This window comes from Carcharodon carcharias, chromosome 21 (genome assembly GCF_017639515.1).
Source record: "Carcharodon carcharias isolate sCarCar2 chromosome 21, sCarCar2.pri, whole genome shotgun sequence".
In the NCBI taxonomy this organism is placed as follows: Eukaryota; Metazoa; Chordata; class Chondrichthyes; order Lamniformes; family Lamnidae; genus Carcharodon; species Carcharodon carcharias.
Window position 1 is genome coordinate 25,315,594 of NC_054487.1, and position 25,030 is coordinate 25,340,623.

General features: G+C 44.9%; 1 protein-coding gene across 1 annotated transcript; it reads left to right on the forward strand.

Moving 5' to 3' along the window:
- Nucleotides 1–427: 427 nt before the first annotated feature.
- LOC121293047 (stimulated by retinoic acid gene 8 protein homolog) lies at nucleotides 428–23,039 on the forward strand. Its single transcript, XM_041215638.1, has 6 exons — nucleotides 428–628; nucleotides 9,589–9,664; nucleotides 10,885–10,966; nucleotides 14,688–14,840; nucleotides 16,792–17,077; nucleotides 22,947–23,039. The coding sequence occupies exons 1-6, from the start codon at nucleotides 428–430 to the stop codon at nucleotides 23,037–23,039; spliced, it is 891 nt and encodes a 296-aa protein (XP_041071572.1).
- The last annotated feature ends 1,991 nt before the right edge of the window (nucleotides 23,040–25,030 follow it).

The following is a 25,030-nucleotide window of genomic DNA, read 5'->3' on the forward strand; positions in this document are numbered from 1 at the left end:
TACACGCAAATGCCCCACACTGTGAGCCTGACTGACAATCTTAAATTGGTTGTCAGCATAATTTTTAGAACACTGAGGATTATTTAGCAAATGTTGTCCAATCGTGGAATCACATCTAATGTTGGACACTGTGTTTTGAGTTTTGCAAGCACAGGCTGGTTGGGTACGGTCTGAACCTTGCCCGTTGTAAACATCAAAAGGGACAAGCTGTTTGATATGATCTGCCAGTCTTTGGGACGTACAGCCTATATACCTAACATCCCACTGGGATCTAATTGAGAAACGCCATCAATCCACGTAGTTCTATGTTTCATAAGAGGGTATTACAGAAACTATCTCTAGGAGTCTAATCTGTGTAATAGGACAGCTATGTTACTCATGTTTAACAGTTTACAACTCCATGTATATTCCTGAATTTCAGATTTAAATGGAGAGCTCTGGAGAGTGCACTAGTCCTTACACAGATGCTAGTCCTAGTTTTTTGGCGATGCTGCAGGAAGTGGAACCTCGGGTGGCTCGTCGCCGCCTTTCTCAAGCTCGACATCGTGCAAAGCTGGCAGGTCTTTTCAATCATCTACGAGACACAGTATGTCCTCAGTCCAAGAGGACCAAGAGGACAACTTCAAAAGTAAGACAGGTTTGAAAAATAGTTCAAAAGGAAAATACCGCGGATGCTGGAAATCTGAAATAAAAACAGAAAATGCTGGAAATACTCTGCAGGTCAGGTAATATTTGTGGAGAGAGAAAAACAGAGTTAACGTTTCATGTTGATGATCTTTCATCAGAATTGCATTTTCTGTTTTTAATTGAACAATTGTTGCTTGTCACTTGAAACTAATCAAATATGATCCAGTTTGGGTAGCAAGTTATTTACAGGATACAAGGGTCTCGAGTATTTTAGAGGCTGGATGCTGTTTTTTTATTATGTATCATCATAGTATTATATAGATTGAGATCTTGCGTGTATTACAGGATTCAGAGTTACATACGCGTGACACTTGTGAACATTGTGTAATATGTTGCATTTTATATTTTAGAGTAAGAGGTGAAATATAGTAAATTTTGAAAAAAATGGGCAGAACTTTCCGCTTGGCGGACAGGCGTGTGCCCGCCCACTTGAGTGTGAAATAACATGTGTTGATGTCGGCCAAACGTGTTGATATCAATGTGCACTCTTGTGATATTTCGCTAGACGGGCATGTGAGGGAGACAGAGGTGCGCATGCCATTAAGTAAGAGGCCAGTTAAGGCGTTTGGCACACCGATTGTCTCCAAGTTTACATAGCCTGTACGAATTTTCTGCTGTCGCACAGGCAAAATGGGCAGGCGGGCAGGCCACAATTTGCAAAAGCTCATCCACAGGTGGGAAAAGAAGGGTCAGCAGCATTGTCAATGTGAGTAGTGAGGAGTTTTGGAGATCATGTGCTGCTGGTTGATTTTGTGAACTGGGCAGCTTCATCTCACTTCAAAGCTGCATTCCGAGCATTTCTGGGCTTCATTTCAGGTGTCTTCCATACCAGCAGAATATTCAGACCCTGTGGGCTCTTCCAGGTATCAGACAGCCTTCCATAACCCTGATATTGAGGATTGTGGTCTCTGCTGGTGGCACCTCCTCTGAGGAGGAGGAGAGGGGCAGAAGGGAGAGGAGGCCAGGTGTCCCAATGCAGCTTCCAGGGGAGCCACCTGTGGGAGGAGAGACACAGGGCACAATGGGGGCAGGGCCAGCTGGCAGTCCAAGGTGGAAAGGGTCTCAGAAGACGGCACTATCCTGCTCCCAGGGTTTACAGGCAGCAATGCAGCTACCTCAATATGTCTGAGGTGCAATGCTGAAGGAGGCTCCGTCTCTCAAGGGAGACAGTGACCTCTATTTGCCTGAGATCAGGTCCAACTGTGTGGGTGGACACCCCATGCCAGTGGTTCTGAAGGTCACAGTGGCCCTCAATTTCTATGCCTCTGTCTCTTTCCAGGGCTCAGTGTGGATTCTGTGTGGAGTCTCTCAATCAGCTGCTCATAGTTGCATCAAACTGGTGACAGAAGCTCCGTTCAGGCGTGCATTTGTCGGAGATTAATCACACCAAGGCATTATTAATACGTAGAAACCCCATTTATTACTTGTGCACAAGGGAGACAGCACACAAAAAAGCTACTGTACAGTCTCGTAGCAGAATACACACAGACCTGTTAAAAGCATTTTTACAGCCAATCAGTAAATTTTGCACAAACCTATCCACTTATTTGCATAACTTAACTGACCAATCCATATAGTAGTAAATTTTCATTCCCAGCACAACAGACATAGTGCTTACGCAAATGCTTATCACAATCCTGATTACATTGGCCTGAGAAAGGACAAAATGGAATGTCTCAGGGCTCATCCTACAACTGTGATCAGACAAGATGGCACTGTTCTCAAGGCTGCAGTATTTTTCTCTTAGGCCTAGGCACATAATTCAACTTCTCCATTAACCCTTTTAGCACTAAATGGGTTCCCTATAGTTGCCTAGGCCACCACACTTCCCCCCTTTTGTCCTACAAGGACAATCCACCACCCTTAGCCAAGTTCTATGTATCCTAGTCGCCAGGCTTCATCCTCAGTGGAGTCCTGAATCCTGAGGAGAGGTAGGGAATAGATAACTGGCTTGAATCAGCAAGGTGGGCACAGGAACCCAATGGCAACTCACCCACCGGAGTACTACCCTTGGTATAATTTCTCCTGATGCATAGCCAGGCCGGCCCCTTATCGACCACAAGGGTGGGCTCTTGTCTCCAAATGGGCGTTCGATGAACGAGGGCCCCTGTATTACATAGGGACCATGTAGAAGCTGAGGGGAAAGCCAAAAAATGCATCTCTGAGGAGGAGGGGTTAACAGGAAAATGATTACAAATCCAACATTTAGACCGATTAACTTGCGAGGCTACGGCCTGCATTCGTTGAACCGCAGAGTTGGTAGTCTGTGCCCCCGCAAGGACCACACAGCACAGGATCCAAATCAGAGTCAGCATTCTGACGGCTTAGTTAAAGTTCCTGCACAAGCACTTCCGTCCGAGGTCAGCGTCCGCTTGATGTGCGAGGCATGGATCTACAAGGATTGTCCTTCAACCTTCACGGCCGTATGGGTGGTGAGCAGGACTTGGAAAGGTCCCTCCAATCGAGATTCCAAACAGTTCTTTCTCCTGGAGGTCTTTACTAGGACTAGATCCCCAGGCTGGTATTGATGGCAGTCTTCAATGGTGGGCTTTTTTCTGAGCTTCTACTACCTGCGTACGCAAGTTTTTGAGAGAATTAGTAAGCACTATATAGTATGTAATCATTCCCTCATTCATAGTGTGGATGTCCATTTCCCTAGCAAAGGTGGGGCCACTGGGAGGTGCATAGGATGTCCCATTACAACTTCATAAGGAGAGAGGGAGGTGGTACAGTTAGGGCAAGAGCGCATAGTCATGAACTCCAGGGGTAGAGCTTCAGGCCATTTCAAACCGGTTTCCTCACATAATTTAGCTAATTTGTTTTTCAGAATACTGTTTTGTCTTTCCACCACCCCAGTGGACTGTGGGTAGTATGGGCAGGAAAGGTGGTGGTTACTTTATAAGGCCTTCAACAGCTCCTTTATCACTTTAGCGATAAAATGAGGTCAATTATCACTTGATAAAATCTCTGGTATCTCAAACCTGAGTATTTATTCATGTAACAACAATTTTGTAACAATAACAGCATAATTCTGTCGGGTGGGATACGCCTCCACCCATTGCGAGAACAAACATACTATAACTAAAACATAATTATATCCCATACATTTGGCATTTGTCTGAAGTCCATTTGTAGGTGTACAATGGGCCCCATGGCTGGGGTCCCGTACCAGCAGTCATTGTGGGCGTCTTGCCTGACAAAGCAGACATTGTGAAGCTATTTTAGCTGCCATGGTGAAAAACCCAGGCATAAGCACATCTGTTGTGCCATTCTATTCATCCCCCCTTTGCCCCAATATTTTCTACTCTCTATAATGTCCTGCCGGGTGTTGACATAGGTATGACAGGTATTACTAATACAATGCCTATTAGCACATGACTATTCGCTATACATTCAACATTCATTCTATATATACTTGTCAAACCTCTGAGCTGGCAACCAGTCAAGTCATGATTCTTGTGTCGTGAAAGATTCAATAAATGCTCATTAGTTACCCATAAAGGGACTACCCCTTTATTAATCTATCTTAAATCTTCTCGGGCTTGTTCCAGTGCCCAAGATCCATAGGTGCTGCATACATCATTTATGCTCGCTTCGTCTGAAATATCTTACCCTATTTCAATTAATTTATTGATTGTCCCCGCATGACTTTCAAGCACGGTAGCCAGGGTTTGGATTAACCGTGTCATGGTTGATTGTGACAATCGTCACAATTGTGTCCAATTGTCACAATTGGTCCATATCTAACTGGGTATCCTGGATCCCCTGTCCCCGCTCTAGAATCTCCTTAAGCTTAAAGCTCAGGGTACAGACCTTCTGGTCAACATTTGCCAGGTTCTGAATTAACCACTGATGTCCCTATATTGAATATCGTAGTGGCATCATTTATCAGGCTGCGCTTAATGCGGTTCCCTCCCAAGCCTGATCGCATCTTGCCATTGAACTGAACTGCTTCAGTCATCAATTGGCACGTCAGAGCCGTATAGAGTGCTTGGATATGGGTTGAGCACCACTGGGGCAGGACAACACCGGATACATTCAAGACTACAGCTACCAATCATGGTGTACATTATCATACAAAACTTCTGATTAGCCAGTACCAAACCAATCGTCGATCCTGGATGCATAGTCGGACAAGATGGTCAGTCGGTGTGGTTTGAGGGGCTTCAATTATCTCTACTTGGACTGTGGAAGTAGATGTGGAAGGTGGCTGGGTAGTGGTGGATCTCCCATGCCCGATCTGAAGCAAACCCTTACTACAATTTGAAAGCACTTGTTCTCCTACTGTTACATTTATCATTCCCCATTGCGTGTCGCATTTGGCACTGTCCGTGCTGTACCAAAGTTCCTCCTGCGGTGCGGGTGAGCAGTGATGATCCCCGACCTTGTTGCCAGTACTGATACACCCACGACCAGGATCGTAGATCTGTGGAGACATTAACATTGGCTCCTGGTTCTCATATCTACAAGTGTGCATGTATCACCTGTCATAATTACCTCTTATGGTCCATGCCTGTTCTCTCCGAGCTCACCTTGACCATCACCAAATTCCCCACTTGGTATATTGTTGCTCTTTGGATTTACCTGTTTCCATATCCTTAATCACCTGTCTTGTCTCTGACTTCCTTCTTTAACTCATGCAATTGCTTACTTAATTCCCTTATATAGTCCGTATTTTTCCTTTCAGTGGCCCTACATCTCCTCCTCCCGCTACAATGCCTTCAGGTAATTGCATGGCCCTTCCTGTTATCAATTCAAAGCTGTGAACTTGGTAGGTTTAGCTCTAAGGCACATCAGGATGCTGGGCAATATTGTGGTCCAGCTGTTGCCTGTCTCCTGAATTGCTTAGGCTATAGATGTTTTTAAAGTTTAGTTCATCTTTTCCACCATCCCTGGACTCTGGGGGTGGTAAGGAATATGGAATTTCTGTTTAATCTCCATAAGATTACACACTTCTTTAATGACTCTCCCTGTGAAATGAGTTCCCTGATCTGAATCCATCTGGGTAGGCACCCCCCACTCCTTCCAGTTTACTCTCTCCTGCTGCTGTCTCATGTCAGACCTCAATTCCTTAAACAACTCTACAATGCACCTTCTTATCTTATCTTTCAGTGGCTCAGCATCTTCACTTCCAGTGATGGTTCTCCTGGGAACCACTTAACTCTGCCTGCCATCGAGGTGTTAATCCTGTGGTCTTACTTTTTGTAGCTCGCAGGCACATTAATATAATCAGTAATATATCTATTTAGTCTTTTTCCAGCTTTCCCTTTACCTGTATCCATCTTGTGGTAAATTGTTGTTAAGTATTATTTCTCCTTACATTTCAATTCCTGAACTACAGGTTCCACATAGTTTTACCTCTAAGTTTTTTTTCCTGACCATGATCATCCTAAGATTCTCTTGAGTTCAGTTTCTCTATTGTCAACGAGGATCTCTAGATCTTTTATATCTCCCCCTGTGCAATTCCAATATGTCAGTTGATTGCCAGATTATCAAATTCATTTCCCTTAAAACAGTTTGTATATTATGTCCTCTTTCCCTAACTCATGCTCCTACTTGCCTCATACCATTTTACACATGCAACAGCTACCATCTTATCTTGTTCAGGTTGCCTGGAGAGACTTTAAAATAAATAAAATATTCCCATAACAGTTTTAAAAACAGAAATCAGGTATTGACATGTTTTGCTTCCTTATCTTCTTCTCAAACATTTTATTGTCTCAAAAATAACCCACTAAATTGTGTCTGACCCTTTCCTTTTAAAATTATTCCAGATTCATTAACTCGGCCAAAAATTGGATTTCTGCCAAACTTTGTCAAGGTCTTGAGCTTAGCTTCATATTTTGGGAACAGACTTTACAAATACAAAAGCTTGCAGCATTTGAATTAGTGCCAATTGTTGTCAAAAACCCTTTAAAATGAAAATTCCCTTTTGAGAACTTTATCAAGAACCAAACCTCAAATTTTTTAAACCTTGTAAGAACTGTGATTTACACTATCAAAATTAAAACAACCTCTTTTTTCATGTGTAATGGATTTATATCCAAGTTATAATTTCCGTATGTTTATCGACACATTCTTTATCTTAGATGGCATCCTCGTTATTCAAAGTAACCTGTTAATTTACATCTCAAGATTGTCCCAAATTCAAATTCCAGTGCTTTTGGAAAGCAGATTTCCTTTAATATTTAATTCATCTCTTCATAAGAAACCCCTTTTTATCCACTAGAACCGCCTAGACCTTGTGTTTAGGTCTTTTGGTTTTCCTAAAATCCTTCTGAATTTTAAGTAATTTTTTTCCCTCAGAATTTTAGAATACTAACTCGTATGTATCAATCCCAATCAGCTTGGAAGCTGGTGATGAGGGTTATTCCCTACTAGTCTGCAAGGGGTTGGTACAAGGGGTGGTTCATCTCGAACAAAGGCAAGCTTTGTTTTATCTTTACACTACCTTCAAATTACGATTCTTGCCAGAAATCTCAACTCAAACCTTATACTCTGAACTTTGGCATGTTTGAGTGTACTTTTCCTTTAATCTAATATGGGGCTTTTAACTCTTAAAGTGCTCAACTACACACACAAAAGACAATGCAGGGAAGAAAACACATTAAGGCTCACATACAAATGCTTCCGTGCACACAAACAAACACATATATAAAGGTATGTATTTATATTCCTATAATATTGAAGCTTCAAGTAGCAGTGGGGGGAATAAAGGGATCTTGAAGGCTCCACCTATCGGGACCTTCAAACTGACGAAAGCTCACATTTTCTCTGCTGCTGCTTGTCAGTTGCTCATTAACCCCCTAGGGATAGCCTCTCTCTCTCTCTCTTCAGCACAAACAGCTCTTGTAACTTAAATCAATTCATTTTTTTTGAAGTTACAGAAAATTCAGTAGCGGACCTTTCGGGTCCATAATGGACATACATATAAGCATTTGGGGTTCCCTTTGGAGGGGGGACCAAATAAATGGGGTTTCTTTGATGCCATATTACCCATTCTTTATCTAATAACTAAAAAAGGCCAGTCCTTGGCGGGTCCTCGACCCCCAATCTACTACTAAGGTAGTTTCACCAATCAGTCCACTCACACGCTCAAGGGGTCCCGGGCCCCAAGCCACAAACACGCACCCACACACTCAGTACCAACTCCAAGGGCTGCAACCCCGAGTATATACTAAAACGAAACCTAAACTCCAGGGGCTCCAACCCCAAGTAAACTCTAAATCTACGCTCCAGGGGCTCCAACTCCGAGTATATTCTGGCCAGAGCAGTCCCAGACCGCAACATGAAACAAGTTATCTTGGCCCGGATTCTTGTCACAACGAAGTCATGGGCAGGAATGAGGCGCTTCACATTTCCTGCACAGGCAGTTGCGGAGGAAGTTGGCCATTAAATCATAAGCTGCCTTCACTGAAGTCAGATTTTGGAAGCCCAGGACTGTCAAGCTCATTGGAACTGTCAACAGACCTGTCAAAATCACCTGTCAGAAGCACCAAGTTGACCTGGTCAAAATCACCTGTCAGAAATGCCAAGTTGACCTGTCAAAATCACCTGTCAGAAGCACCAAGTTGACCTGTCAAAATCACCTGTCAGAAGTGCCAAGTTGACCTTCAAAATCACCTGTCAGAAATGCCAAGTTGACCTGTCAAAATCACCTGTCAGAAATGCCAAGTTGACCTGGTCAAAAGCACTTGTCAAGTTGCCAAGTCATTTAAAAAATGATTGCTTGCTGTTTCACTCTGCCTGTTGTTATAAGCTTGAGGGTTTCCATTAGTGGATCAGTGCTGCATGACTGATTTCACAACCATCCATTATCACAGTAGGGTGCCTGCTGTTTCAATGTTTCACGGCTACAAGTGATCATAGACTCTTTGAAATAGGACTATGAATTCCAACGGCAGTTGTTATAAGGGGTTGTGCACTTGAATTAAATGTTTATTGTTATATGGCTTTATTTAGTTGAAGGAATATAAATGTAATAAGTGGGTTTTTATGAATGAGGGTGATTTTTTTCAATATAGTGAAGTCTGCAATAGACACTTAGAACTTTATTTTATAGAACTTTATTTTACCTCATCTCTGCATGGATCCTGAATTCTGTCCATGGTGAATACTGGGTGAGTTGATATGGTAGGTGTAAGGGAAAAGAGTGGTGAGTGGGGAGGTGGCATAGATTGGCATGAGTTGGCATTAAATTGGCATAGGGGTTATAAAGGACCATTGGGATTGGGTAGAGGGGGAATGGGTTGGCATGGAGGGTATGAGGGGTGGGTACAGGGCATGAGACGGCATGGGTTGCATGGATGGAACATGGGGAATTAGTTGGGGGGGGGGGGGGGAGGGGGGCTGAAGGCTGGAGGATGTTTCATGTTTTATTCTTTTAAAAAAAACTTTGGACACAGTTCCAGAGCCCTGCAGCAGGCCTTCCATCCAGCTTGCCTGCAGACCCAGCACCCTCTCCAGTTCTTCAAGGCCATCTGCCCTGGCTTCTAATTAGCCTGCCCCCTGGACCAAAGACGTGACATCCGGGCAGCCCTTTTTAGAGGTTGGTTTTGTGAAGCCAAGAATTCTCCCAACTCTGCGCACCCAACTCTGGACAATAATCCAGGCCTTTATCTCCATTTTACTCTGCTTCATGCTTATAAGGTCTGCTATCTTCCTCTGTTTTAAGGGTATAGAAATGGGCAAACTATACAGCATCAGGCAAGATAGAATTGTTCCTGTCTTCCTGGTGTGCACCATACAGGAGCTGACATGAGCAATAAAACATGAAACTTTCCCTTTTAATTGGACCAAACAACAGTTTTTTTTAGCAGCAGTGACAGTGAAGAATTAAATGTCTTTCTTTATGTTATGGCAAAGGCTAAATTTTTGCTACAAATTATATTTTATTTGAAGTGGCAGGTACTGCGTAAGGCAAAGAACTACATCCTAGATTTAGAAAGAAAGCTAGAAACTTTGCTGAAACTTAAAGGTTAGTATATACAGATTATTATAATAATTCAGTTTCTATTTCCAAGTTCATCAAAACATCCACAAGCAAAAAAATTAGTCAGAGTTCTGATAACTGCAGTGAGTTTATATAGATTTGTCAAGTTTAGTTTGGATTAAAGGCTGCCTACCAAGTGCATGAACAGATTGAGAATTGAATGGAGGAGCAAGGGGATTTAGGGTTACATATATACAAATCACAGTAGCAACACATATAAAATAGCATACCAAGCACTGGGATTTGTTTGTGAGGGATATAGTTGAAAAGTAGAGAAGTTATCTTAAACTATTATCGAACTTTGCTTAGATCTTGGAACACTTTGCGCAGTCTTGACTCCCCATTATAAAAAGGACATAGAGGTACCAGAGAGAGTGCAAAAAAGATTCACAAAAATGACAACAGGACTGAAACTGAATAGGCTCGGCCCTTTGCTGCAGAAAAGAGAAGGCTGAAGGGAGACCTAACAAAGGTTTTTGAAATGATGATGGGGTCTGATAGGATAGACATGAAGAAAATGTTTCTACTAGTGAGGGCAACCTAAACTAGGGGCCATAATTATAAGGTAGTCACCAATAAATCCAATAGAAAATTCTAGAGAAACGTCTTTACCAAATAATGGTAAGAATGTGAAACCCTCTCCCACAAGGAATGATTGAGGCAAACAGTATAGAGTGGGAGGCTAGATAAACACTTGAGGAAAAAGGAATAGAAGGATATGCTAATAGGGTTAGATGATAAGATGATGTAAACTAGGAGAAAGCTCATGTGGGGCATAAACATTGGCACAGACCAGTTGGGCCAAATTACCTATATAGGGGTGTGCAGTTTCTGTAATTCTGTGCACTGTGATAGACATATTCATAATAGGAGGTGCATTTACAAGAAATTTGCACTGTATTAACAGAAATATTTAGCACAATTACTTCTGTTCAGCATTCTTAATTATGCATGGAAAAAAACAAGTACATTGTTTTCATGCCTTCAGGACATCCCAAAGTGCTTAGTTAGTTTACCCAGTTAGCTTGCTAGTGCCCTAAGCTTTTTTATAGCATTTTTATGAACAGACTTAAATGCATCGTGTCAATTCATTTTTATAAATTTATGGAAATATTTGTTCAATAATGTTTCAAATTGTAGCTAAATAACACTGCTGTGAGCTTCACAGACCTGAACAATCTTTCTATTATCTTGCAAAATGACAGAGGCGTATCATCTGGAAGATGGTCATCCATCAAACTTGGAAGAAATAAAAGAACAATACATCAATTACTACAAGGAGCATTGGTACAGTATGACAAACAACACAGATGTACTTATTACAGGAATAATTAGTTCAGTATGAACACCAAAAATAATACCCTTTTTTTCAAATGGGATTATTATTCCAGCCTAATTCTTTGATCCACTATATGTGTTCTCATTCAAACAAGAGCAGGGCATCATGGAGCGAGAACCTGTTGACCTTGCTCTTCTAGCATGTTTCAGTTCATCTTGTCCCATTATGAGCAGCTCATTTTATTGTCAGCACATGGTGAGAGCTTCATCTTTGCTTTTTGCCACTCTCATGTTTGATGATAGTTGTAACCATTGCTCTAAACATTGCAAAACCTCTGCTAAATTTGTTTTTTTTTGTAATTTTGAGTGTTAAAGTTTGGAAGGCAATCAATAACTTCCAGTTTGAGAACAGACTTTTGGTACTTTCACATTTAGTTGAGTGATTAGAGTGTGTATTGATCATGATATCCCATCAGTCAATCCCTCTATGGTTGATTTGTCAACTTAGGTTGGTGCCAGCAACAAGCACCCATATAAACGGGTGGGTCAGCAGGCCAGAAACCTTACCACGGATGTTCTATTCCTTGCCCACAGGGGTCTTCTTTAAATAGGGAGATCAGACCCTGATGATATAATTTAACCAGTGACCTGAACAACGAAGCCATTTTGGTTTCTCTGCCAGATGAAACTAGTCAGAAGAGGCACATAAGTTTTTCAAAATGTTTTTACTTTCCTTGTGGGACCAGGAGGAGTAGGAGTACTCCTCCAGGCTTCACGAGGAAAATTAAGACATCTTTTCTCCAGTTGCCTCTCCCGTCCTTCCCCACACCCCTCAGACTAACCATCCGCGCCACCCCGGCTGCAGTTTTACCAGTGACAGGGGAAGTGTCGAGTGGCCTGCTCACCTGTGAGCCAATTGAGACCCTTAAGTGGCCAATTAATGGCTGCCTAAGGGCTTCCTGCCACCACCGTTGGGACTATACTTGCGGCAGAAGAGGCTGGTGCAAAGGTCCAGATTGCAGACTGGTAGCCAGGCAAGGGAAGGGTGTCTTCTTTTTGGGGCCCTGTGCCTAATCGAGGCCAACCACAAGGCATAACCATCCCCCCACGTTTCCCTCACCCCCAGCCCTGTTCTCCCCAGTCTCGCTGCTCCTGCCGGCCTGACCCCAGCAAGACTTCCTCCTCAATAAGTTCAGAAGGCCTGCCTCAAGCCAGTTAATGGCCTGTTGAGCATTAAATGGCTGCGGGTGGAGCTGGCAAAGCCAGGTATGTGGTAATTCACTGGGCATGTGTGAGCTCCAGTCAGGCTAGGAGGATAAGATGGTTCGTACGCTAGCTTACCAGAAGCTGAGGTGGCAGATGAGTTCTGCTGCAGAGGACTCAGTTGAGATAGTGTACAGGAGAGCAATGCTGGGAGCATTGGCAGGCCTCCTAGGTAGCTTTCTGTCACTGTCAAGGAGCGTGGAGAAGTCTGGCTCCAACTTTGCACAGAGCTTGCCCTCGCTACAGCTTCTGCTCCATCTCCCTGTCATGTTGCAGACCCAGGGCACTGCCGCTGCTGACTTCTTACCTGTTTCAGCCTTTGTTTGGACAGGTTATCTTCATTTTTGTCCTCCCTGTGAGGGTACAGCAACACTCACAGGCAAATTCGGAACTCACAACAACTGACTCTTTGCTGTAGCAGAAGTTCTTCAAAAGCATCTCACCTGCAAGTTAAGTGTAAGGTTGGTGCTACACTCTCGCAGCTGAATGCTTGATCTTGAGTGAGTGAAAATTAATTAAATGGCCCTGCTTAGTCCAAATTTGGTAAGTGGGCATCATTTCAGCTGATGGGGTGTGTGACATCATGACAGGAAGCCTTTAATTGCTTTCAACATACGCAGGGGCGCTTGCGCGAGCATCCTTCTCAAGGTGATGTGTCACATGGGCTGCGCAAAAAGCAGGTGATGGCACAGTATGTATCCCCAGGAGGGCAATCAGCTTCAGTTATGAACAGCGCTACTGATTCGAATATCATGTCCCTGATATCCTAAAACAGGTGGAAGTTGAATGATGCCACTAATAGATTCCGCAGCACCTCAGAAATCAAAGAGAGTTGGGCTATTCCCACCTCAATCTGAAAATACACATAATAACATTTCAAGTAAGCTGTGTCAATCACCAAACAGTTTTTTGATGTAATTTCAGAACAAACATTTTGGACAATCTTGTCTTATTGAATTAGGTGATAAGTCTGGCTGTACCTGGATTGTCATCATCTGTAAAAAAATGTGATTCCCTTATAGATGTAGCTCCAGCAGGTATTTTACTTTTTTTTTCCTTTTTGAAATCATACATAAAGTAAGATACAAAATGTTCCTATTTTGTCAGACTAGAATCAAAATAATGACAAAGTACTATGATGACCTTTGACCTGGACGCAGTACAGTGGAATTTTGTAATTGTTTTTAAGAATATTTGAAAAGAACTTTTAAGAATTTCCATCAATTGTAAACAGATCCATTGTGATTTTCTTGGATAATGAAAGATACTGGTCCATGTGACCTAGTGACCATTGACCTGGAGGCAGCACCAACAGAAGGAAGTTAAGTCCAGAAGTCATGTGGCTGGCAGACACACAGGAAAGCTACAAGCATAGGAGATGGAGGATGAAAGCACGGAGGCAGATATGAAGATAAAGTAGACACAAACAGAAAGAGGAACACAAAGAATTCTTGTGAGGTGGAGAAGCAAGTCACCCTTAGGAAGAGGTCAGTTTTTCTGTTTGGTAGAAAGGGAGACAGGAGCTCTGGAGATATTATGCAAGCTGGCTAGAAAGGTCTAAAACCTGGAAAACTATGAATAGCTTGGAGATGCTAAAGATCTGGATGTTTTCCCAGAAGTGGCCAAACCATGAACCAAGGTGTTATCATTTGAAAAGGAACTCTAGTAAACTGCACCTTTGGGACAGTTGTGATCCGAGGGAGAGAGTGTTCGTAGAAGTGTGCCTTGTTGATAATCGTACCGTGAAACTCAAAGGTGAAAGCTGTTGTCCCTGCATGAATAAAGCACAGCATATTGTGGAACTGTGTAGCTATCTAGTACCACAATTGTGCAGGGAGTGATGCAAATGCTTGTGATTGTGTCAGACATATCTTTGTATCGACTATTTAAAGTGAAATACACCTTTTTATTTGGAGCATCATTTGCCTGCTAATTCATGTATAATTTCTGTTGGTTCTGATTCATGTTCAATTAAAAATTACAAAAAGTGAAATCTTGTTGGTAATTTTTTCATTTGGGGGTTGTTCAGTAAATTTTGTTATTTTGGTTTATGGCTTCCCCATAGGGCTTGCAACACTATACATTGTTTCCTTGCATTTGCTACCTCCCAGCCCATTTGGGATTTAAGCTGTTCATTTGTACAAGTTGTTTGCAGTAGATGTAAAGATTCCTACTTAGTGCAAAGATCAGTGATAATTCAGTTTAAGGTTGAGAATAAAATGCAAGGATTGGAAAGCAGACGTTTTGCAGACATAAATCCAGTTTCAGTTCTTTAAATATAAGAATCTTAATGAAAATATAACTGAAAACAAACAATCTTTTTTGAAATTTCATTCAAAAACTATAATTTTCTGATTTCAAATTATCAAATTGCACCATTTGTGTTCCTGAACTCCAGTATTTTTTCCATTCTTAACTTTTTTTCCCCTTTGCTTACATCCAGAACATGTTTTTCTTACCTTCACAGTGACTTGGCATCAGCAAACTTACCAGGTAAAACAAGGATGGCCCTTTGGCAGTGGCTGAGAGAATATAGATGTCATGCTGCAGAAAGTGATCTGAAACCAGTTTGTTCCCAGTCTCCTGTGAAATCCTCAGCAGACCTCATAGAATTTGAAGGGTTAGTTTTGCACACGTCATGATACTGCGGTGTGGAAAGTAGATACAGGTTAACTAAGTCACTGTTAGCAAGTTTCTTCAAATAGCCTTTCTCCGCACCTTGCCCTACTAATTCCTGTTTTTCAAATAAATAATGCCCAACAGCAAAGTCCTAATAGGATGGAGAAAATGATTCAGTTCTATACCTGTTGTTGGACAAACATACCCCTTTTGAGCAGAATAACTGCAGATTCTGTGAGGCAATTGAGCTAAAACATGGTGAGGGGCAGGAGGTTTAGGGGGGATGTGAGGAAAAACTTTTTTACCCAGAGGGTGGTGACAGTGTGGAATGCGCTGTCTGGGAGGGTGGTGGAGGCGGGCTGCCTCACATCCTTTAAAAAGTACCTGGATGAGCACTTGGCATGTCATAACATTCAAGGCTATGGGCCAAGTGCTGGTAAATGGGATTAGGTAAGTAGGTCAAGTGTTTCTCACATGCCGGTGCAGACTCGATGGGCCGAAGAGCCTCTTCTGCACTCTGTGATTCTGTGAACACATAAATTACTAGCAGTTTGAAAGTCATATAGAGAGTACAAATCAATTTTTTTTGTAGACTATGCTTTCCCTACATTTCCAAACTCTGAATTTCTTCTGCTGTAGCTTGCAATAGCATAATGTTTGGGTACAAATTTGATTATTCCTGTCATATGCCCCCTTTCCATGTAATCGTGCAACTTATTTCATGTCCAGAAACTTATTTATGTTGGGTAGGCTGGGCAGGGGCGGGCACAGAACTGATCGCCGCCTGCGATCGGTTGCGTACTGCCATTTTACGTTGGTGGGCCAATTAAGACCTGCCCAGCATGACGCGCGCCTGGAAGCGCTCAACGCTACCTGTGCAGGCGGGGGGAGGAGGGAGAGTCGGCTACTGTGCTTTTTTGTACTTGCACGCAAAAGAGCGCAGCAATCCCCCGAGGCACGGAGCTGCCTCAGGGAGATCAAGTACATAAAAGTTTCTAAATAATAAAGTTAAAAACTATTTAAATAGTGTCACATGAGCTGGGACATGTTTGTGAATTGTGCAAAAATTTATGAATAATTTTATAAAACCTTCGGGAAACCTCATCCCGCCCGTGGATGAGGTTTTCTGAAAAATGCGAAGGCTGCTTGGGCTCTTTGCCTGCCCCCAACTTAAGATTGGACGGGCAGCATTGCTAACAACTTTAATTGGTTTTTAATGGCTTTAATAGGCCATTGACAGCTCGGTGGGCGCACGGCCACCTCCGGCGTGGCATCTACGGGCAAGATGAGGTTTCCAAAAGCAAATAAAAGTAAAATAAAAACTTTAACTTTTCATTAATAACACGTCCCTACTCATGTGACAGAGTCATGTTTTATTACATTTTTATTTTCTCTGTTATTTCTAAAAATATCTCTTCATCTTCCTGAGGCAGCTCTGTGCCTCGGAGATTATGCAGCGCTCACTCGTGTGCATGCACGAAGTTCGCTCTCAGCCTGCTCACCTTCCTCCTCCCTCACCCCGCCCCCCCCCAACAGCTCGCATTTCACGCTGGGTGGGCCTTAAGTGGCCTGCCCGCGTGAAATCATGATGCGGTGCCGATCGCGGGCGGCAGTCAGCTTACTGATCCCCCCCCCCCCAGCCGCTGAGGTTGCCCACCAAGGGCAAAATTCTGTCCCAAGAGTTTTAAAGGCAAACTAAGGGTTGATAAGGTGCCACTGAAGTATAGAGTGTTTCTGTTTTAACAAATTATTTTTGGACCAAAGGCATTGATGTGCATGTGATATTTATGATGCAGAATTCCCAATATTATCCTTGTGTCACAGCGCCACGCTAGCTTCTGGGAACTGCCTCACAGAAAGAAATACAAAAATTAAGTGCTGAAGCATGCCAAGTTACTGTAACTTTCAAATTGTTTTGAAATGTTCTTCTACTGTATTTTTCTTTCTGGCAGATACCTGAATTTTTACAAAGAAACAGTGGACCTTTTAGTGGAGAATAGGATAGTGTCCATGGAACAGATCACCCTCCCCATTGTATCAAAAGCAATTTCACACCTCTGGCAGGAAATGTCTGGGGAGAAGAAGGCAGCTATTTTCAAAAAATGCTCTCAAAGAGTGTGTTTGTCCCCAGGAGAACAAGTCACCTTGCAGATACCTTTGCAGATGGACTGCACTGTGAGAGACCGAGCTTTAGACAGCCAGGGAGCGAGTGGTTCTTCAGAATCAAATCATGATGAGGTACCTTATTGAGAAATTTCTATACAAGACTAATTAAAGTTTAAAAATGGTCTACTTAATAGGCAAATAAAAGACACAATATTTTTCCCTTTCCTACAGAAAATTCAGTACTAACGATTATAAAGGACAAAATCCATAATGTGTGTGGCAGGTTTACTGACATATACAGTATACATCCTGCTCCCTGTTGTGGATGCCGTGTGGGCAAATAACCATGGCTACTAAAGTAGCTTAGTAGCATTGAATGATGTTATGCTATTTGTTTTCTTAAAAAAAATTCTTATTCCCTTTATAGCTGTGCTTCACCAGCTCCACCGCCACAACCACCACACTTCAACCCATTCCCTGAGCAGATTCTGTCATTCCCGGATGGAGACAAAAACGCTGTTTCAAGTCACAGGGAGGAACTATCTACTGAATTTTCCATCCCTGGTGACTTTTCATTGAACTTTCCCAATCTGAACTCTTCTAATCTAATATTAATAGCCTGTTTACATCCTAAGTGAGCCAGCTGCAGGTACTTACAGTTGAATGATCATATTTTGATTAACAGGAGGACACTGCTATGTGCAAAAATTTACTTCAATAACTCATTTCATTAGTGTTTTTCCAGTCTGTTCCCCTGTTTATAGATACACGTCAGGCGATTACATAGGTATGTGCAGCTAGTTAATCTAAAACCCAGTTTGTCAACTCACATTTACTTATAAAATGGATTCCCACCAGGACATCACCAGATCAAAAAATTGATTTTTTTTTTGGTGCTCAGGCCTTGAAGTTGGACTTGAACCCAAAACCTTCTGACTCAGAGGTGAGAGTGTTCGTTGGGCGGGCGCACGTTGATCTCCGATACACGCCCGCCATTAATTGACAGGCCACTTAAGGCCCTTGAGGCGCTAGTCGACGGCAATTTTGCGGTGCCCGTGCAATCTTCGGGTCGGCGCACGGGTGCAACGGGCAGGCGGGTAGGACACATTTGTATAAACCTCAACCACGGGTGGGATAAGAGGGCTCAGTGGGGTCGCAAGTGTTATCTGGCAAATATTGTTTTCTCAAAGTTACTGATACTTGCCTGTGTGATTTGCAATACTTCAAAACGCACACCAGCTGCTTGGTCTGGACTCACAGCCTTCAGGTCAGCACTCTGCAGTGAGGAATCTTTTTTGGGCCTGCAGGTTTCAGGAAGCCTTCCCATAGCCTGGGAATGGGGGCTGAACTGTCCACTGAAGGCACCTTCTCTAAGGGGGAAGGGAGGGCTAGAAGGGGGAGGAGGCCAGGATTGCACATTCAGCCTCCAGGGGAGACACCTTTGGGAGGACAGGCACAAGGGGTGTAGGGCCAAGAGGTAGTCCAAAGCGGAAAGGGCCACAGAAGACGCCACTATCCTGCTGCCAGGGTATGCAGGCGGCGAAACAGCTACCACAATATGTCTGAGATGTGGTGCTGAAGGAGGCTCCGTCTCTCAAGGGAGACAGTCTACTATATCTGTCAGATGATTGGGCCTGACTCTCTCCGCGAACTGTGTAGGTGGACACCCCATGCCAGTGGTTCTAAGGTCACAGCTGCCCTCAACTTCTATGCCTTTGGCTACTTCCAGGGGTCGGTGGGTGATCTTTGATGAGTCTCCCAGTCAGCTGTCCACACTTGTGTCAAGCAGGTCACAGACGCTCTGTTCAGGCGTGTATTGATTTTCATCCACTACCATTGGGACCAGGCAAGCCAGACACAGTGAGCTAGAGGTTTCACAGCCATTGCTGGCTTCCCCCACGTTCAGGATGCTATAGACTGTACACATGTGGCCATCAAGGCACCAGCAGGTAAGCCCAGTGCCTTCGTCAACAGGAAGGGCTTCCACTCCATGAACGTGCAGATAGTGTGTGATCACAGGATGCTGATTCTACAAGTCTGTCCTAGGTACCCAGGCAGCTCCCATAACGCCTACATCCTCAGACACTCCCAGGTGCCGAGGCTCTTCAGTGCTCCAGCCCAGCTGGATAGATGGCTGGTGGGTGACAAGGGCTATCCCCTCAGAAGGTGGCTCATGACGCCTCTCCGCCATCCAAGAACAGAAGCTGAGCAGCAGTACAATACGAACCAGGCATCCACAAGGGCTGTGGTGAAGAGAGCCATCGGTCTTCTCAAAATGTGCTTCCGATGCCTGGGCCACTCAGGATGTGCACTCCAGTAGCCACCAGATCGTGTGTCGGTGATAGTGGCTGTATGCTGCACTCGCCACAATCTTGCGCTGGAAAGGGGGGACGCAGGGGACGATGAAAACGTCGACGCAGTGGCTGCAGCTGCACATGATGAGTCCAGCAGTGAGTCCGAGGATGAACATACACAGGGAAATGCTGAGGGGGTAGACGCTGACCAGGGCATACTACAGGGAGGCAGGGACACACAGGAGGCCTTAATCCAACGAACCTTCAGCTAGCTCACCACATGTGGACCTCCAGGACAAGCCTGGGCTGCAGACTCCATACTCAATACCTAAGTGCAAAATCTGCCTTGATAGGAACATTAACTAAGGGCCTTATTAATAAAGCTGAATGTCCCACAAATCACTCATAACATTTTTGGAAATCATCCATCTGCAGAAGAAAAGAGGCACCCTTAGCCATGGTGACATGTCGGGATTTAATATTACAACCAAAGGAACTTAAGAAAACAAAATGACAAAGGTGTTAAAAATCACAGCAACTCATAAAGACCTCACTGCGGGCCAACACAAAAGTACCAGTGATAAACCCGTGGTGTGCCTAAGGTGCCTTATGTTTACTTTTTCGGGTGCTACGTCTTGGTGCTGCTCCATCACAGGGAGTGGCATCTGAGACAGCCTGCTGACTGCTGTCCTGTTGGCCTCGATGACCTTGGCGGCCGTCCTCTGGCCCGTGGAGCCTGTGCTGGCCCCGTATGGGAGGGAGCCACCAGTTCCACAGCTGTCATCTCCCCAGTCATCGCAGCCTCACCGATGCAACGGTCATTAGCAGAGGGGCTGAGGAACTGCCGCCCTCATCCAGAGCGCTCTGAGAGGAACCCACAGAGACGACAGGCAGCTGCTGCGCCGATGTGAGGTCGCTTCGGAGCTCCCTGCTCACCGTGGATGGATGAGCACCGAGCTGGGAAACATGGTGCCCAGGCCATCTCCCACATTGGCAATGACCAGCTGAGCTCAGTGCCGATGTGAGGGCTTGCTATTCAGAGCACATCCCCAGGAAGCCCTGATTGGTGTCCTTGAGGAGCCTCTCCATGAGAGTCGCCAGTCTCCCCATGGAGGACGCATGGCGCTCAGCCATGAGGCTCATTGCTACGGCGATAGTCCGGGTAGACTCATCCACCATGGACACCAAACCAAGCATAGCCTCATGTACCTCCACCAGATGCTCCCGCACACCCTGCGGCTTTTGCTGCGTCACAGACGACTCCAGAGGCACATCATCAGGCACCAACTGAGCTTGTGTCTGGTCCCCTGCAGTCCTCCAAATGCTGGCGCCATGGGCACTCTCTGTCTCCGCCAGCTCCTCCAGCAACTGTGAAGTGCCCTCACTGCTGTGCCCCGGGACACTAGCCGATGATCTAATTCCCACCGAGGTGCTAGTATCTGCGCTGGTGCCTGCCTGACAGAAATGGTGTCACGCTGGTGAGTCCGAGACTTGAGGGCCCTCAGGCGTGAGAGGGGGCCTCTGCTGCTCCTTCTCCCAGCCCTGCTCTGCTGATGCTGAAAGGAAGAACAAGGACATTTGATTAGTTAACGTGGGGACAATGTCAATGTGCATCCCTGTCACCCCCCAGATCATTATGCGCTCATCCTTCCATAAGCAATGGTCAAGCCATGTTGCAAACATCAATCACTGAACATTCAGCACTGCCATGGCTGTTGGGAGAACAATGGTGACCTCACTGCTGGGCAAACATACCTGCCTGTGGCACCCCAGCCTCACCGACACTAGTGGACCTGGGCGCATGGCACCTCTCCAAATCTAGGGCCTCCTGCTCGAAGCAGCTGAGAATGATCAACTGGGCCAGCCCTCCGCCAGTCCTCACCCGCTCGGTGGCATTATGTGCATTCCTCTCCTGAAAAGGAGAGAAGAGCATTGATTATTGCTACTTGTATCTGGACTTTCTTTGCGGATGGCCCACCCCACCCAGAGTGGGATATATCAGGGCTCCAATGCCTCCTCAACCCACTGCACCGAATAGTCACACAGAGAGAGATACTAGGCCTGTTCCCCCACCACCATCCCCTTGGCTAAATGCTGCCTACATCACATTAGGCACCACAAGGTCTAACCTTCCATAACAAGGAGGCGCAAGCATGTGGAGTGCAGAGGACAGCAAATCGATCAGTGCCACGCCACTTGAAGCTCCCCTCCCACCATGTCATCACCCTGACTTTGACGTGTCCTGGAGTTCCAGCACTGTGCCTTGGTGCAGCTGCTCCAGGTTGCCCCCAAAACAGTAATGTGGGTCTCAGTGTACCACATGCTGCGGGGGCAGAACCCATCTCTTCACCACCCTCTAAGGGTGACCTCGGCATGGGAAATATCTGCTGGCCCACCCAGCGAAGGAGACATGCCGTCAATGATTCAATGCAGTCACTACACTCAGACTTGGGGCGGGTGGGCGAGGGTGCACCAGGGGGGAAAGCCTACCTGTTGGGTTAAGTGACCAATGCCAACATGGTACTCACCCTTCCTGAGCGCAACAGGTCATTGAAGCGCTTGCGACACTGGATCCAGGTGCGTTGCACCACATCGTCAGAGCTCAGCACCTCTGCCACCTCCTCCCAGGCACGTTTGGTTGTGTGTGTGTGTGTGTGTGTGTGTGTGTGTGGGGGGGGGGGGGGGGGTGGGGGGGGGTGGGTGCGGGGGCCTCCTCCTCCCGTCCTGGGATACCAGGACCTCTTGTCGTGCTGTTATCTCCTCGAGGAGGGCAGCAAGGCAATCATCGGATAGACGAGGGGCACAGCGCCCCCCTGCCCTACCCGCCTGCCTGGCCTGCTCACCAGCTGCGCTCGGGGGAGCCCTTCCACTGGCCCATGACTCACAGCCTATGAAAGGCTGCAGCAGCTTTTTAAAACAGGCCACCGGGTCTCCATTGGCCCCGACGGTCACTGCAGACCCGCCGTCACCTGCCCAGTCCCGCTGTCCTCGGGAGCCGCGTTTCACGCTGGGCGGGCCTTAGTTGGCCCACCCGCATAAAATGGCAGCACGGACCCAATCACGGCAGCAATTGGGTCTGTGCCCACCCACCCTTGCTCCCGCACCACCTGCCCGACAGGCAGAAAACTCTGCCCATGATCCTCAAAGATAACTTGGATCCTTTTCATGGTGTTATTGAACTGGACAGGCATGTGTCAGAATCCATAATTACCTGATGTCAGTTAGGGTAATCAAGGAAGTTAGCTATTACATTCCTTTCTTCTTTGCTTGTGTCCAAGGAAGATGGAACTCTGATGCAATTTAGCGAACCCTGATACTTTCTCAAGGGCAACTAGGGATGGGCATCAAATGCCAACAACACCCACAGCTTATGAATCAATAGTTTTAAAAAATTCTTCCAAGACTTCCTTGCTCGTTTGTCTTTTTTACAAGACCCATGGCATGTTAACCAGTCTACCAGTCTACAATCTTGCAAGGTGTACAACTGATACAGACTGTAGTTGTAACTAGTCTTTATATTGGAAATCCCCAGTAATACTAGGATGTATGTATCCTTCATTTGATTCCCAGGTATTCAAGGATGAACCCATTTAGTTTGCCTAGAATGCCTGCTGCAGAATGGTTTTGATGGCCAGATGTTTTACAGTAATCATTTTCTGTTGCATGTGTAACGAAGATACCTGTTTTTTTTCCCCTCCTTTTTGTAGATGCTTTTTGAAGATGCATTTGATTTAGCTTCAGGCTTCTTGGCAAAACCAGAGCTGAATACGCGAACAGGAATGAAACGGGAAAGCAGGTAGCAGATTTTTGTCTCTGTCCTTTGTTGTCATGCTAATAATTTTAATAGCATAAAAAGCAGTAAAAAATAAATCCTCAACATGTTTTATGGTAACCAGAATAACTGTGTTTGACATATTTGTCTCTATGTGGTTTAGAATTCCTTTATCCCTAGGAATGATCCATGTGTTTTGAGTTCTGCAATTTGCTACTGTTGGTGATACCTAAATGGATGTGGAATCTACAGGAAATAATCTATATTGCCTGACTCTCAGTAATATGATAGTGTTATCTGATGGGTTATATCAATTAAAACCCTTGTCAGACACACTGGATACTGTCATTTTGTCCAAATGACTACTTTAGTGTGATAAGGCCAAATATAAATCAATAAACAACCTTTCTGCTATCACTCACCTGTGTTTTGGTCCCTCCCCGATCTTATTGAATGACAGAGCAGCTTGAAGAGCCAAGTGACCTACTCCTGCTCCGAAGTCCTATGTTTCTGTGAGGCCTCAGTGGGTGTAGTACCGGCAGCACTCACTGCATCTCTGGTGGCACTGCTGAGTACAGAAGAGCTGCCAGCCTCTGATTGGCCATCAGCTCCCAGTGGGTGGGACTTCCACCCTGGCGGTCCTTGATCCTGGGGGAAAGTCCACCACTGACTGGTCAAGTGCCTAAGTAACACAAGATATGGCAGACCTTCCAGTAGCAAGGTACCCTCTGGTGATTCCATGGTCCTTAACTCTTCATAAGCCTTGTTTCTTCAAACCGGGAATTCTTCCTCACCATCACTCTTCTTTGTGATTAACCCAAAATCATTCTTTTTTTCCGGCTTGGCATAGCAGCACCCGTGGTGGGTCGTCTTCCCCCAGATCCATTGGTCTGACTGACTCTGAGCATCTGTGAGTCTGCACAGCAGCACGATCAGCTACACCCTCCTTTATGTCAAGGTGCTAGAACTTGCACCTGACTTTGCATAAGTATCAATTTGAGTTTCTGGCTCCATAACAAGCAGCTCAAATAGGTTTGTCTCCGGACAGTCCTAGTATAAGGTCATATGGGTTTGTCTCTGGACAGATCCCATAGGAGGTCCCATTCCCCTCTCCAAACTACTCTATTTTACCTTGAATTAAAGGAAAAAGTTTAAAACATAACCATCTTATAAAGTCCAGCATTTATTACACTAACCAATGGAGCGTTTTCCCACTAACTCCTTTTCACCTTAGTTTGTTAGAGCTCCTTGGCACTATATCCGTTATGCTCGCATTGGCAGCCTTCTTGAACTGCTGCACTCTTCAACCTCTCTCTCCTCTTTTTAAGACCCTTTTGAAAACCTATCCCCTTCACCAAGCTTTTGGTCATCCCTCCTAATATCACCTTCTTTGGCTGAATGCCTGTGTTATTGATAGAGTGTTGGAACATTTTTATATGTTAAATACTCTGTATAAGTGCAGGCTAATTTTGTAGTTCAATTGGTTGTCCTTGGAGATTTAACTTGAAAATAAATGTTTCAATTGTCAACTTGTTTATTTCTTTAGCAAGTTAACATTATCATTGGCAATGTTAAATATATTTTAAAGTCCTTCCACACTAGCTTGAAATTGTGTGGGTTTAACAAACCTTTTAAATATGTCAGTTTTAAGACCATCTGTTTGATTGCATTAAAAGAGCTCACCTGGAATTAAGTTCTTTTCCCATCCTTTATTTGAAGAGATCCAAAACCAATCTAACTTTTTCAGATCAAAGGAGAAATGCTGTAGAATAAGAAAATCCCAAGAGCAAAAGTTTTAGGGCAGAATTTTGCACTTGGCGTGCGGGGTTGGTGGAGGCGGACGAGGGCAGTCGACAGTGCACAGCGATTTCAGGTCTGGTGGGCCAACTAAGGCCCACCCACCATGATACGTGAGCAGCGGCGCTGAGCACTGCCTATGCAGGAGGGGGAGAAGAGGGCGAGCAGGCCTAGCGCAAATTTCACGCTTGCACGCAAGAGGGTGCTAAATATACTGAAGAA

Bases quoted from the DNA above. Each gene is read 5' to 3' on its own strand.
- LOC121293047 (XM_041215638.1), top strand. From the start codon at position 428: ATGGAGAGCTCTGGAGAGTGCACTAGTCCTTACACAGATGCTAGTCCT. The intron at 629-9,588 runs GTAAGACAGGTT...TTTTATTTGAAG, and splicing joins CCAAGAGGACAACTTCAAAA to TGGCAGGTACTGCGTAAGGC. The intron at 9,665-10,884 runs GTTAGTATATAC...GCAAAATGACAG, and splicing joins AACTTTGCTGAAACTTAAAG to AGGCGTATCATCTGGAAGAT.